The sequence below is a fragment of the Panicum hallii genome, chromosome 4, assembly GCF_002211085.1.
Source record: "Panicum hallii strain FIL2 chromosome 4, PHallii_v3.1, whole genome shotgun sequence".
Lineage (NCBI taxonomy): Eukaryota > Viridiplantae > Streptophyta > Magnoliopsida > Poales > Poaceae > Panicum > Panicum hallii.
In genome coordinates, this window is record NC_038045.1 from 6,226,673 (window position 1) to 6,240,953 (window position 14,281).

General features: G+C 48.8%; 2 protein-coding genes across 2 annotated transcripts; one reads left to right on the plus strand and one right to left on the minus strand.

Moving 5' to 3' along the window:
* Positions 1-1,085: 1,085 nt before the first annotated feature.
* Positions 1,086-4,683, minus strand: LOC112889581 (phospholipase D alpha 2). Its single transcript, XM_025956299.1, has 3 exons — positions 4,576-4,683; positions 2,469-4,377; positions 1,086-1,844 (listed from the first exon to the last, which is right to left on the minus strand). The coding sequence occupies exons 1-3, from the start codon at positions 4,681-4,683 to the stop codon at positions 1,408-1,410; spliced, it is 2,454 nt and encodes an 817-aa protein (XP_025812084.1). The 3' UTR covers positions 1,086-1,407.
* Positions 4,684-9,940: 5,257 nt separating this feature from the next.
* On the plus strand, positions 9,941-13,191 carry LOC112889802 (probable inactive purple acid phosphatase 2). The gene is made up of 2 exons (XM_025956571.1): positions 9,941-10,686; positions 11,718-13,191. The coding sequence occupies exons 1-2, from the start codon at positions 9,979-9,981 to the stop codon at positions 12,957-12,959; spliced, it is 1,950 nt and encodes a 649-aa protein (XP_025812356.1). The 5' UTR covers positions 9,941-9,978; the 3' UTR covers positions 12,960-13,191.
* The last annotated feature ends 1,090 nt before the right edge of the window (positions 13,192-14,281 follow it).

Below are 14,281 nucleotides of genomic sequence, written 5' to 3' on the forward strand. Positions count from 1 at the left end.
GGGTTATGGAAGACAATCTATTTAAGGATATTTGGTTTTAGTATAAATTTTTTAACGACTCTGACTAAAAGGAGATCTATAGCTAAAGCAGCTAGCTTTATTTGGCTTCTGGTTCATTTTATTACGAGCTTATAAATTTCTTTTTATCACACTACAGTACATAGATGAAGCGGAATCTAGAATATACCCTGCAAACACGCTACAACCAGAACCAACAATTTACACACGCGCGCATTCCGCTCCTCCGGGCCCTACACGATTGTTCTGGCGAGGGCATAGGTCGCCGCTCCAACTTGCTGCGGGTTGGACAGAGACGGGGTGGTGCGAGTGCGACGAGATGAGTGCTGGATCACCAGCACAGCACCACTCGTGCTACGGGTACTGATTGGGGGAGGGCCCGGCCCCGTGATCGCGATCCCGAACGGTGCGTGTGATCCACGAGGAGGTTTGCTGCTCGTCCGATCGCCTGTTTATTACAGGACGGCAGCTTAGCGCCGACCACGTATCCCCTGGCCAACAACCAGGACGCCCGTGGAGATGAGCTGTACGTGATGCCGGTGATGGTATGGTATGGGTTGGTGCCTGGAGAACCCTGCTGCCTGGCGCCAGGATCATGTGTCCAGGTTTAGCCGTTGTGCGGATATGGCCTGAGCAATGTTCAGTCTATTTACGCGGAATGCTGTTCTAATTTATTTTATCAATTTTTTTAGTCGACCCAATGATTTGCCTGTGGAACAGAGTTTTTTTTCTTTTTTTTGAAAAGCTGGAGCAGAAGAATTTGACATGGAATCTTCACTCTTTTCCCTCTTCTTTTCCTTGTTACTTGTAAATAAACGCGCGTTGAAATGTTGGGTGGATACGGAGGAGAACAGAAGAACGGGGGGAATAAGCTGGACAGGAACAGGCTTGATGCGGAAGAAAAGGAAAGTAGGGGAGCCGGGAGTAGAGCAGGAAAAGCTGAAAGCATCAGCTGGTCCAAAGAAGGTCACTACTGATCTGATCAGGGACCGCCATTTCCTCTGAAGATTTCCAACTAAGACCAGACCACCCCAAAAAGACCACTAAACTTGGATGGCACCCAGACGTGACACAAATATTCCTCCATCTTGGTCCTGAGAACATGATAAGTAGCTTTGGAAATGATTCTCCTACCACTCTCTAGCGATTCGGCGACACCTACCGGTTCTCTAGGACGGAGCAGAAATGTTCAGAATTTCGGAGTTGTGAAAGAGGACTGAAGACTACAAGTTATTTCTGAATGCCCGCCCTATGCTCACAGAAAGACTGCTTATCCCACGGCAACAGAATCCGAATAGCTCGCACTGCTGGAACTATGTCCAGGAGGCAGCAGTGAACAGTTGAGAAGATAGCAAACTTGCACCTCCAAAAGAAAAAAGAAATACTTCTCTAAGTAGTGAGAATAGGAGGCAGGTTCTTAGATTTCATCCCGAGCACCGTCGCCGTTGTGTCGGGGAAGTATTTTGCTCCAGGGAGCTCTGTCACCGTGCCTTCCTTTGTGACGTTGACCGGGTACCTGAGCAGGTGCCCAGGGAGGTCGGCGTCGAGGTTGTCACTGGCGTAGAGGTCCCAGTACTTGTCAGCCATCTCGTTCACCCTCTGAACGCACTTCAGGCTGCCCGGGTTGAGGAAATCATCGTGCAGCATGCCAAGGTGCTCGTACCACAGAGACATCCGGAAGCCATGGACCTGCCCTCGGGCGACCTGACCTTTGGTGTTCAGGTGGCATGGCTGGTATGCGCCCATGGCGATCTCAGAGTCCCTACCCCCATCCATTGAGCGCTGGTTGATGTTGGCAGATCCAACGATGATGTATTCGTCGTCAACTGAAATAGACAGGGGTAGATTACACATTAGAGACATTAAAACTTGAACCACATGAAACGTGTGCTCACTTTGTAGGAACTGAAATAAAGACTAGGTGACAATATCAGCGATCATGTTTCTGAAAGCAAGAATGGAACACGGCAGATATGTTTGGTTCTGAACCTCAATTTCTAGTAACGAATCCTGTAGCTCAGATTTGAGCTGTCCTATGCAAGCCGTTTAATTACAGGAGGGTGTTATATGCTAGGCAGATTTAACTTGAACCACGTCAGAGATGAAACATGTCTTGACAGTGTAGGAACTGAAACAAGGCTAGGTCGCAATATCAGCAGTCATATTCCAGCCAGCAAGAATAGAACAATGCAGATATACCTGAATTTTAGGTTTTCCAGCAAAAGCCCTGTCATAACATGGCACAAGGTGTTCGAAATTGGATAGGCAATTATAAGATACTTCAAATAATGGAACATAAAAATCTGAAACTGCAGATGTTCAAAGAATGCCTGAAGATGTTCAACAGGCGCAAACAATTTCAAGCAACCGAATGAATTTGCAGCAACCTATGAGTAAAATTGCTGTTCTAGATTAAGAATTTATGATCATGCAGTGTGTTTGTGGCATACCTATCATCATCTTGGAGTGAACATAGATCATGAAGCGCCGTGCATTCTGCGCCCGAGCATAGTCTGTCCCATCCAATGGACGGCCTGCAGGTTCATACTCGTCACTCAGTTTCACCTCCCTGTTCCCCAAGCAGAAGAATGTAAGGTAATCCCTTGGATTTGCGTCGATCCTCTTCACCTCAAGCGCAACAGAAATGTCATAGTACATCATCTCCATCGTCCTCCTCTGCCAGTCAAGTATTGCCTGCACGGATCCACCAGCAGGAGGACCTTCTGGCCACATTGGCAGCACGACATAGACCGCAAAATGCTCACCAGCTTCAATCTTGCTCACAATCTTCAGTGAAAGCTCTTTGGGGATCAGATGCAGTGCTTCAATCTCCTCTGGCTTTATGCCGTCGGCTTTCCACCCGAATGAGCTGCCGAGGAAGTACTGGTTCTCGATGTAGATGAAGTGCTTGGCCCGGCGTATGGCGTGGATGTAGGCATCCTGGATGCTCCTGTCAAGGACATTGTTCTTGCCAGTGACAAGACCAGATTGAGCTGCGATCTCTGGAGAGTTAGGAAAACCAAAGCACGCGCCGCCATCAATGGACCGGAAGAGTTGCACGTTCCATGCTTCCTGGTCTTCGGGGAACATCACTGGTGACGGCGGTATGATCAGGTCCGCCATAGCTTTGAGGTCGACGAGGAGATCAATGCCACCTCCTTGCTTCCTCCACCGCTGCTCAAAGTTGTAGAGCACGTCCCACGCTGCTGGGCCTTCGATCTTGGAGTGGATGTCGTGCCATGGCTCCCTGGGCCCGCCATTGTCAATGGACGCGCCCGCGAGGTTGGGCTGGTGGAAATCCTTGTGGTGCGCCGTGTCCAGAGTCCGGAACAGGGAGTGAAACTGCGTGTCGTAGCGGCCGTCGCAGAGGTCGAGGCCACCAACGAAGCTGACGATGCGGCGGCGGTCGCTGTGCTTGCCCGGCATTTCGTGGTCGACGACCACGATCTTCTGGTGGTGGGTAATCATGTAGGCAATCTGCGCGCCCATGACGGCGCTGCTGCCGGCGTCGGGGTTGCGGGGGCAGAGGACGCAGCGCACGTCGGTGCCGCGGAAGTACTCGGCCGTCTCGGCGTCGTGCGTGCTCATGAACCCCCACTTCATGCCGAGGGACTCGACGGAGGTGCGGTCGTCCCACACGAGCATGAGCACGCGCACGCCCTCGCTGGCCTTGCGCTTGAGGAGCTCGCCGAGGGTGGCGTCGCCGCCGGGGCGCGGGCGCGCGCCGTCTCGCAGCAGCGTGATCTCGGTGTACACGGACCACCCGGTGATGTAGATGAGGTGGCGCGCGTTACTGACGGCGTCGAACACGTCCTCCCAGCACCTGCCGGGCTGGTAAAGGCGGCCGCCGGCGAGCGGGATCCTGGGCGCGAACCCGTCGGGCACGTGCGCGTCCTGGTACAGCGTGACCCTGCACCCGGGCCGCTGCGAGAAGAAGGTGTAGGGCACGCCGGGGTAGCGCGCGCTGCCGACGCCCCGGCCCCACCCGCGGGGGTCGGCGGCCACGTCCTGGAACCGCAGGCGCACCCGTATCTTGGGCCCGTGGCGGAGCGGCTTCCTGGCGGCGTCGAGGATGTCGAGCCAGCGGTCGACCTCCTGGCCGGAGAGGAGGTCCCGGGCGGGGAGGTAGGCGCGGCCGATGAGCGTGGCGCCGATGGGCTGCGCCGCCTTGACGGAGAAGACGACGTCGGCGGCGAAGTGCGCGCAGTAGATGTGGAACGCCTCGTACCAGCGCGGGTTGACGGGGTCCCCGGCGATGACCCGCGTCCGGCCCACGCGCGCCCGGCCGAGGTCGACCGTCGCGTACAGCCGCGTCGCGCCCTGCCCGAGCCCGAGCGAGTCCTCGAACCCCTCCACGAACTGCAGGCGCGCGCGCGCGCGGCGAGCGCCATCAGAACGAGCTGCGGGACCCTCGGATCCACTGAATCCTAGCGAGAGCGAAGCAGGGAAGCTGCTGCTAGCATTGCACCGCGCGCGCGCTGCGGAAATCGCCTCTATGCTCTACCCCGCAGATTGAAAGGAGAAGCAAAGATTCGATTTTGGGGCCGGTTTTTTTACCTTGCGGAAGATGCCGGGGGCGCCGCCGGTGGCGCGGGTGGGGTTGGTGAGGTTGTCGGCCTCGAGGATGGTGGCGTCGAGGGTGCCGTGCAGCAGCAGGTGCGCCATGGCCGCACCTCCTCCGCCTCCCACTCAGCTCGCTTGCGCAGGACAACTTCGCCTTCCACCTTCCAGGAGGACGGAGGAAACGGAGCGCCAATAGGTGAGAGACAGGGATGGCCTGTCAGCTCTCGTCAAAAGTGGATGCGCTGGTGCGAGGCCAACCAAAAAAAATCACCGGAAGCGTGGCAAGAAATTAAGGCGGGCTGACTTGGATATGAATCAGAGCAAGAGAATGTGGGGAGAAATTAAGAGAGGAAATTAATTTGGGACGGAACAGAGCAAGAAGATACAAGAACAAATTAATTTGGAGACGATCGGATGAAGAAGAAACAGAGCAGAGCAGAGGAGAGAAAGCAATGAGACAGAAATAGGGGCCAGGACAGGAAATGCCACTTGATTTTTTTCAAAAAAGGCCACTGGAAAATCGAAACGGCCACATGGAATTTGACTTTTGAGCAGATCGCGTGGTGCTCTTGTACGAGATTTCAGAGAAAGTTTGCTTGGAATCAGAGCAGCAGGCAAAAGATGAGACGCGCAAAGATGCCGAGCCGCGTTATACAAACTAGCCTATCAACCCGTGAGGGAGTCTAATTAAAATTAATATAAAAATAAAGCTTATAACTAATAATTATAATTATGTATCTTACGTGTCACGTTTTCTTTCATCTATTAAATATTCTAACACACTCTAAAATACATATTTATTATTATCTAGCTACAATAGATTTGCATCACGCCTCTACATGTGTTTGATATATATTTAATTGAACCATTTATTTATGCATTTGTATTCTTATCTCTTCTATCGTATATGAATATATGGTGAAAGATGTTAATGATATAGGTGGGTAATTTACATAAAAATTAGGGGTTACTTTAGACTTTTTTATAATGGTAGATATGAGTAATTTAAATATATGTTTAGAGTTACTTTAATCTATTTTCATAATGGCAGAGGTGAATAATTTATTAGAAAATATAACAAATGCAATAACTATTATGATTAGAATTATTGAATTGATGGCCGGATATTTCTAATTTTTGTTAGAACTTTTATAATTTTTTTTATTTTTTTAGAGTATTCACTGGATGGCTTCACGTGTAGACTCCAAAACTAACTCCAATTAGTAATAGTCGGATGGCACTAGTGGCGTAGGGAAAAGATACCGACGGTAGGGCCATGGAGCACGATTTATGTATGACCATCGTTTCCTTTCACGGGTCATGGATATTCCAGCCCCGGCCATCACTCGCCAAATCGAACCCCGCGACAAGAAAATCATCGGTTGCGTACCAGGAGATAGATTAAGGATGTGTGAGATAAAAACAAGATATTGGAATAAACCCGTAGGAGGAATTAATTCGGTGATCAGTTTTTTTTTCCGGAAACAAACAATTTGGTGTGGAGTAGATGAGAGATCTGCAACTGTGCACAGCTCTGTCCCACACCACTCCCACTGGATGGTGAAATATGCAGAGAGGTGGCCCAAAAGGGAGCACTTTTTCACAAATCACATGGCAGCGCGGCAAATCGCAGTGCTTCCGTACAGCTTTCAGAGAGTGGGAAGACGCTTCAATCACATGGCCACTTCTTTTTTTTTTTTTCTTCTGAAAAAAATCACATGGGCCATGGGCACTTCAGAGTTCAGAGCAAGGACCTGCACATGGGCACCAAGGCTGAACTCGTGGGGTAAAAAGGAATAGACAGTCCGCCGGGAGACGATGGCCCGTACGTGCACTGCGCACATGCACATTGCCACACCTTGGGGGTTTGATTATCACGTTTGTAGGCTACATCCTCGGGGGTTGTCCCTAGTTGGAGTTGTGGATACTTTGAAGATATATTTGGTTGATCAATTCTAAGTCCTGCATTGATCTTAGAGTTGAGGACAAACTCTAAGAGCCTATTTAGATAGAGTTCCATCTAATTCTGATTCTCTGAGAGAAGTGATTCTATGGCTGAACGTGATTTTTTGATTCTCTAGACTCTTAAAATCATAATGGAGAATCATTTTATAGAATTCGGAGAAGCTGCTTTTTTTCAGCTCCCAACCTCTTAATTTATTTCACAGAATCACTTCACAGAATCAGTAAAATATCACTTTTCTCTAAAATAATTGTTTAGCAGAGCTACTACTAGATTCAGCAGACAATCATTAGATCTGCCAAACGCACCCTAACACTGCTACTCCACATCCACAGTGTCCTTTCTTGTAGTTAATACCCTCCTCCACAATACATTCCATCCAAATACACAATACATTATACTCGTCACCCATCATAGGACAAACTAGATTGCAATGCATAGCTCCTTGAGGAGATAATTTATAAAGCTTGCTCCTTTTTGCAGGGCGCCGTTACATTAGCACCATGGTTGAGTCGCACGGCTATGCCACAAAAGTGCCGTTGTCCTATTGGCGCCATGTTCGAACTTGCAGGCTCATCACACATGGCTGCCAGGCAGGGGCATGCATCACAGCGACGTGCTAGGTTGAATGGAGCCGTGCAAAAGGGCACGCCTGCAAAAATTGTTTCCTTGTGGCCTATATGTGAAATATATTTTCAAAAGGGACAAAATACACAAATTTCAAGGGGCAAAGGAGGAAACAAAGGCTACTAGGAAATGATGGCGCGCATCACAAATGTCACCATTTTGTTGGAGATGAAACAAAACAAGACATTGGAATAAAGTGATAGGAGGAATTAATTTGGTGACTAGATGGGAAATGTGTGCACTGTCTGTCCCACAGTACGATGAAAGACGTAGAGAGGAGTGGCAGCTTTTTACTAGATGGCATATAGTGTTTGTGTTGAGAAAGAGAGAAGCTTCAGATGAGAGCAAGGAACAGACAATAGATGGCACGATCACCAATGCAGAGCTCTTTGGGCTTTGATTATCAGGTAGGTTAGGATCTTCAGATGAGAACAAGGAACAGACAATAGATTTGCTCAACCACTAAGAAACTCGTGTGATTTTAAGTCTGAATTGGGAACATGCGTCTCTCAATCTCAATCTACCATGATTCCAACCTCTTCCCCTCCGTATTGGGCTGAATCGCTCTCTCGTGCATCTCTTCGTCTCTCCGCCGCCCCTCCGGAGACATGCATGTTCTTTACAACTGCAGAATTCACATCAGACTTCGGCATCAAGTTCGGCACCTGGTGGTGAGAGGAAATCATGAAGAAATATCTGGAAAGGAAACGTGCCTCTAAGGTCAACGTTTTCGCTTGGAAACTTAGCCAGGAGGAGGAAATTTATAAAGAAGATGGAGATTGAGGACACATGTGGTCTGTGTGGACTAACAGCCAAGACGGGTTTTCATGCAACGGTTCAGTGTCTCCAAGCAAGAAACCTCAGGAAGGCAATGCGACTGGACCTGACTGGCTGCTACTGCTATTGGACCAGTGTTCATCAGAACAAAGAGACCTTGCTAAGCTGGTCCATTGGAGGGCATGTACAGTTCACAACGATATCACGCATCAGTTTGGTGATTCACAGCTAGAACGGTCGGTACATTTTCTCCTAAATCTTCGCAACACAATGGAACAGAGTCGGAAACAGAATATAAGTGGAGTTTGCCATTGCAAATATACGATTTCTAAGATATACCACTACAATTCATCTATTTGAAAATATAGTATTAGTTCCAACTCTGAACCGTACCATTTTCTACGTATCCAACGCCTTTGAGCCCACATACAGGTCACCATATTCTCGTATTACCCAAAATACCCCCGCAACACATCTTTCTCCGGTCACCGGCGCATGGGCCCCAAACGTCATCCTTTCCTCGATCTGGACAACAGCAGTTGCACGGAGCTACTCAATGGCGCCATGGCCTCCTTGAATTCGCGCGCTCGGAGGAACTTGTCGTCGGCCAGCAACGGAGAGTAGCAGCATCTCGCCAGAACGATCCATTTTTAAATCTGCACATCAAATCTTGAGCGAGCTCACACGAATAACCCAGCTCCGCACGTCCGCCGCTATTAACACTGTTTGGCAAGTGTGCCGCTCCTTCCTAGCTCCGACTCCGGCTCCTCTGATGGAATTAAAATTATTTTAGAAAATATTTAGCAAAATAGCTTCATCCTATTTTTTATTAGCTCGATAACGTCGACATCAACCCTTGCAGGGCAGCGTGAACCAGGACCGATGCGCGGCCGCCGCGCCCCCCTTGTCGGCGAGCAAGGGCTCTTTAAATTGCCACCGTTTCTTCTACTCGTGCTTCTCCTGCCATTGCTTATTGGAACCTAACCGTAGAATCTCTCTCGCTCATGGACCAAACGGAGGTAGAAAATGATGAACAGTAGATGCGATTTTGGCGACGAACACCGCGGCCGCCAAACGGCCTGTATCTTAGCTGTTATTTCATTGGACACGAGGATTACATGGCCTTTGTAGCCTCTCGGCCACGCATCTTCACCAACGCACCCTGGCGATCTTCACGCGCATGCGCGCGCTCTTCTAGCGACCCGGGCATCTCCAAGCTCTGAGCCACGAACTCCTCTGCGAGAACCGGTCTCCAACTGATCTCGAACCTTGATGCGCTCCTCTGCAACTGCCGCTCACCGCGCCACCTCTTGGGCACGCGCACACGCTGTCCTGGCCCAACACGACCTGGAATGCGCCCACACCAGCGTCGGACTACCCATGGCGCGAACCCAAGCTAGAACTCATCCGCCAATGCATGCTAACTCGCTAGACCTATACGATCGACTCAACGATGGACATCATCACGTGCACATACACACGCGTGCACCACTGCCTGCGACACTTGCCACAACCATGAACACACCATGACGTGGTTTATTTGCCTGGTTGCCGGTGGATGTCGAAGCCGGCGCCTGTCGTTGCAGCCAGCGAGCCACTCCGGCCCGAGTGCCGCGGCCGCTGTGTTGGTCCACCAATCCGCCATGGCCGCCCCTCCGGAAAGCACGCCGGCGCCCACACCAGAGGCCGGGATGCCGGGCCATGCTGCTGCGAAGGCCGGAATGCCGGGCCAAGCTAATGAAACTCTCTTTTACCTTGCAAAAAGAAGAAAAAGAAGAAGAAGATTGAAGATGGCTTAGAGGGGCGCGCTGCGTGAACCTGCCATGCATAAGATGGCAGCGCCCGATGCTCCTCACTAAGTCAACTGAACGCACATGAACCTCGCCCGGAAAAGAAATCAAATACCCTCTCGTATAAAACAAAGAAGGAAGCATAAAACAAATGTAGTTGAGTACCTTACATTTTTATTAAGCTGAGCTTCATGACCACACTCATCAACTCAAGCTTGAGTAATAATCTGCAATAAACAAATGCTTCCCAATGTCACCTTCTTCTTCCTGCTCGTCGCCAATCTCGCCGCCGGCGAGCCAACATCCACCACGACACTCACTGCCACCCCGGCGACGCTAACCAAATTATACAGTGCAATCACCCTCCAATGGTCGAACCTTGCCTCCCCGAGCCCACTCGACTATGTCGCCGTCTACTCCCCGCCGTCCTCTGGCAACCTCGACTATCTCGGCTTCCTCTTCCTCAACGCCTCCGCCTCCTGGGCCACGGGCACCGGCAGCCTCACGCTCCCGCGCCTCCCCGACCTGCGCGCCCCCTACCAGTTCCGCCTCTTCCGGTGGCCGCCTGGGGAGCTGTCAAAGAACCCGCGCGTTGACCAAGACGGCGACCCGCTACCCGACGCGAGCCGCCGCGCCGCCGTTTCCGGCAATGTGGCCTACGAAGGATCTGGGGCGCGACCCGCGCAGCTGCACCTGGCGTTCACCGACGAAGCGGACGAGATGCGGGTGATGTTCGTGTGCGGCGACGACGGGAGGAGGTTCGTGAGGTACAGGCCCGCCGGCCTGCGCGAGGAGCAGTGGGAGGAGTCGCCGACAGTGGCGACGACATACGAGCGGCGGCACATGTGCGACTACCCGGCGAACGATAGCGTCGGCTGGCGGCACCCTGGGTTCGTCTTCGACGGCGTCATGAAGGGACTGCAGCCTGGGAGAAGGTACTTGTACAAGGTAGATGCAAGCTCTCACTCCGTCCTAGCACAAATTCGACCTGAATTTCAACTGCTAGGGCTAATTTTAAGAGTGTGATTTGCGGAAATACAGAGGTCATTGGGTGCTCTTTAGGCCTGTTTGGATTGCAAGATCTGAGGAGTTTCCTAATTTATTTCAAAATTGTGCTAAATCCTAAGGACATTAGTCTGAACCCCGCCCATCAAAGGAGTTCCTCTTGTGTGCTTTGCGAGGCATTCAAGCAATTCCATGTTGAAGTTCATGTGTAAAATTTAAATTTTGAAACAATAGCTTCAGTATGGTAGTCTGGTTTAGGACATTTTCCCCTCTGTGAGTGGTTAAAATTGTTGTATGGTTGGTTACGAGAGGGCACAATATTCTTTAAAGATATAATCTACATGCTGCTTAACACTGAATCGGGTAGTTTATCTTCCTGGTACAGGAATTAGGAAATTTTTCAGCCAGGAAAACATCCCAACGAGTATGATAACTAATTGTATTTGCACCAAACCTGCTTTGTTTAATGTATACGATTCGTTGTTCAAGCTCGAAAGTTTTAAATAGATGGAAGCCCAGTTGCTCGTTAAAGTTATATAGAAATAGATTGCTCCTTTTTACATATTGCAGATAATTTACCTCTAGCTTAGACTTTAGGTTTATTTAGCCTTTACTGCAGCACAAAGACCAGGAACCCCAAAGCTATGTTTAGGACTTATTAGGATGCTAGGAACAGCTGCCTTTTTTGTCCTAAGTCCTCCATCGGAAGCATATGCTGGTTTTAAAGAGAAGTCTTAGTCAACACTCAGCAGATAATGGCTACCAAATTTCGTTGGTCCAACAATTCTACCAAATTGATAAGTGCATGTGAAGATACATTTTCTCTATCTTGAAACAAACAATTATTATTTCATATTTCGCATGCACAGTTTCAAGTTTCAGCAATATATTCAGCACCCATCACCAGTATTTTTACAAAATACTCTCTTATATGCCTTCACCTAATCTGTTGAAGTTGGAACTATTATTGATAGGTTGGCAGTGATTCTGGGGGATGGAGTGAGACATACAGCTTCATCTCACGTGACACTGAGGCCAATGAGACCACTGCATTCCTTTTTGGCGATCTGGGCACTTATGTTCCTTACAACACCTACTTTCGAACACCAGATGAAAGTTTGTCAACAGTGAAATGGATCCTCCGTGATCTTGAAGCCCTTGGCGACAAACCTGCAGTCATTTCACATATTGGTGACATCAGCTATGCTAAGGGTTATGCATGGTTATGGGATCATTTTTTTGAACAGATCGAACCTATTGCCGCTAAAACTCCATACCATGTCTGCATTGGCAATCATGAGTATGACTGGCCTTCACAACCTTGGAAACCCTCTTGGGCAGCAAACATTTATAATGGGAAGGATGGCGGAGGCGAATGCGGAATAGCATATAGCATCAAGTTCAGAATGCCTGGCAATTCTTCTTTCCCTACTGGTACTGGGGCTCCTGACACCCAGAATCTCTACTACTCCTTTGATGCTGGAGTTGTTCATTTTGTCTACATGTCAACTGAAACTGATTTCACTCAAGGCAGTGACCAATACAACTTTGTAAAGGCTGACCTTGAGCGCGTCAACCGGAGTCGAACACCATTCATCGTGTTCCAGGGTCACCGACCAATGTACACCTCAAGCAACGAGACCAAGGACACTGCTCACAGGGAGCAGATGATTCAGCACCTGGAACCACTCTTTGTGAAGCACAACGTCACACTTGCTCTGTGGGGGCACATCCACAGGTATGAGAGGTTCTGCCCCATGAAAAATTACCAATGCCTAAACACATCTTCGAGCTTTGTGTACCCTGGTGCTCCTGCACATGTCGTGATCGGGATGGCTGGTCAGGACTACCAGCCAAGCTGGGAACCCAGACCTGACCACCCCAACGTTCCCATATTCCCTCAGCCACAGAGGTCCATGTACCGAGGCGGCGAGTTCGGGTACACAAAACTTGTGGCAACAAGGGAGAAGCTGACACTGACGTACATTGGGAAACATGACGGCCAAGCCCATGACAAGGTTGAGATATTCTCACTGCAAGTCGGTACTGATAGCACACCTGATAAGCTGGTTAGTGCAATGCCAAAAAACACGAGATACGTGGAAATTGCTGGCTGCGCAATGCTTGCGCTGCTGCTTGGTTTCATGGCAGGCTTTGGTGTTAGAAAGAAAACGGACTCTGCGAGATGGACTCCCGTCAGAAATGAGGAATCCTAATTACTTCAACCTTGCTCGTTCGTGTTGTAGTTACTACAGTATTTTCCACAGTAACATGTTAATCTTACTGGACTTCCCAAAAATGATCCAGTCATGTACTCATACCCGTACATTTGTCTGTGATGTTGCTCCATGTATCTGAGAGGGAACGGGGGAGCAAAGTTCCATTTCGGTCTTTGTAACTGATTTGTTAAATGTATGATGATCATTTGGATGAGAGGACATTTATTTATTTGTTTTCCAAAAGATCCGGAACCTTGGGTTCCTAGCATGTATTAATAAGAAGAAAAAAATAATCTTAGTTTATAAGAAAAAACTGGTCTCGAAAACTATAAGCTCCCTACCATTACACTCCCTACAAATGTAGACTCTGGCACGACCAATTTCAAAGATGTAGTTGCTGGAATTGTGGACAAGTGCCCATGTGGCTATGGTGAGGTAGTGAAATTGTTTTACTATTGTGCCCACACCAAATCCAACATCCAAGTCAATTCTAATCAAGACTTAGTTGACATGTTTGCTAAGCATGTCAGTAGCAAGACCTGTTGTGTGTCCATTGCTTATCATCTTCATAGTTGTAAGGCACCGGACACACCACTTTGGGATGAAAAATGTTGTGAATCAGTTGAGAAGAAGAAAGGAGGACTAAAGAAGAGAGTGGCTAAGAAGAAGAAGAATGTGGGAACTCCAGGTACCCTTGGTGCTCCTGCTATGAATACAAGAAGCAAGGTTCTCACTTCCTCTTCTGGCCCTGCAATGGGAACTAGAAGCAAGAGAAAGCTTAATGTGTCTTGACCCCTTCAGTCGTGCTTATTATTTTGCTATTTTTCAATATGGAGATGCTGGGGTTTGGATGACAAGAACTGTAATGTGGTTTAGTTGACAAGCATTTCATGGCATTGCTTGACTTTGTGTGCATCTGTTAGCCTAGTGAAGTGAACTTATTCAGCTGCTACTTGTGTTTAGGATGAACTTGATTTGTTACTAATGTTAGCCCGTAGAGTGAACCTAAGCTGCTACTTGTGTTTTATTGGTACTTGTGATATGTTTTCACTGCTGATCTTAATTGTGATATATAAATTTTGCTATGCACCTAGACATAACATATATCTAGATGTATAGCAAAACTTACGAACCTAGAAAAACCAAAACGACTAATAATAATTTGGAATAGAGGAATAGAGTGAGTAGTAAGATAGTAGCGCTCAGCCCCTCCTGCAGTTTTCATGATGTTTGAATACGTGCCATGTACAAGAGGTAAATTTTTTTGCTCAACCTTCACTTCTCACATCGCTTTAGCCGCCTTTGGCAATACCACATGA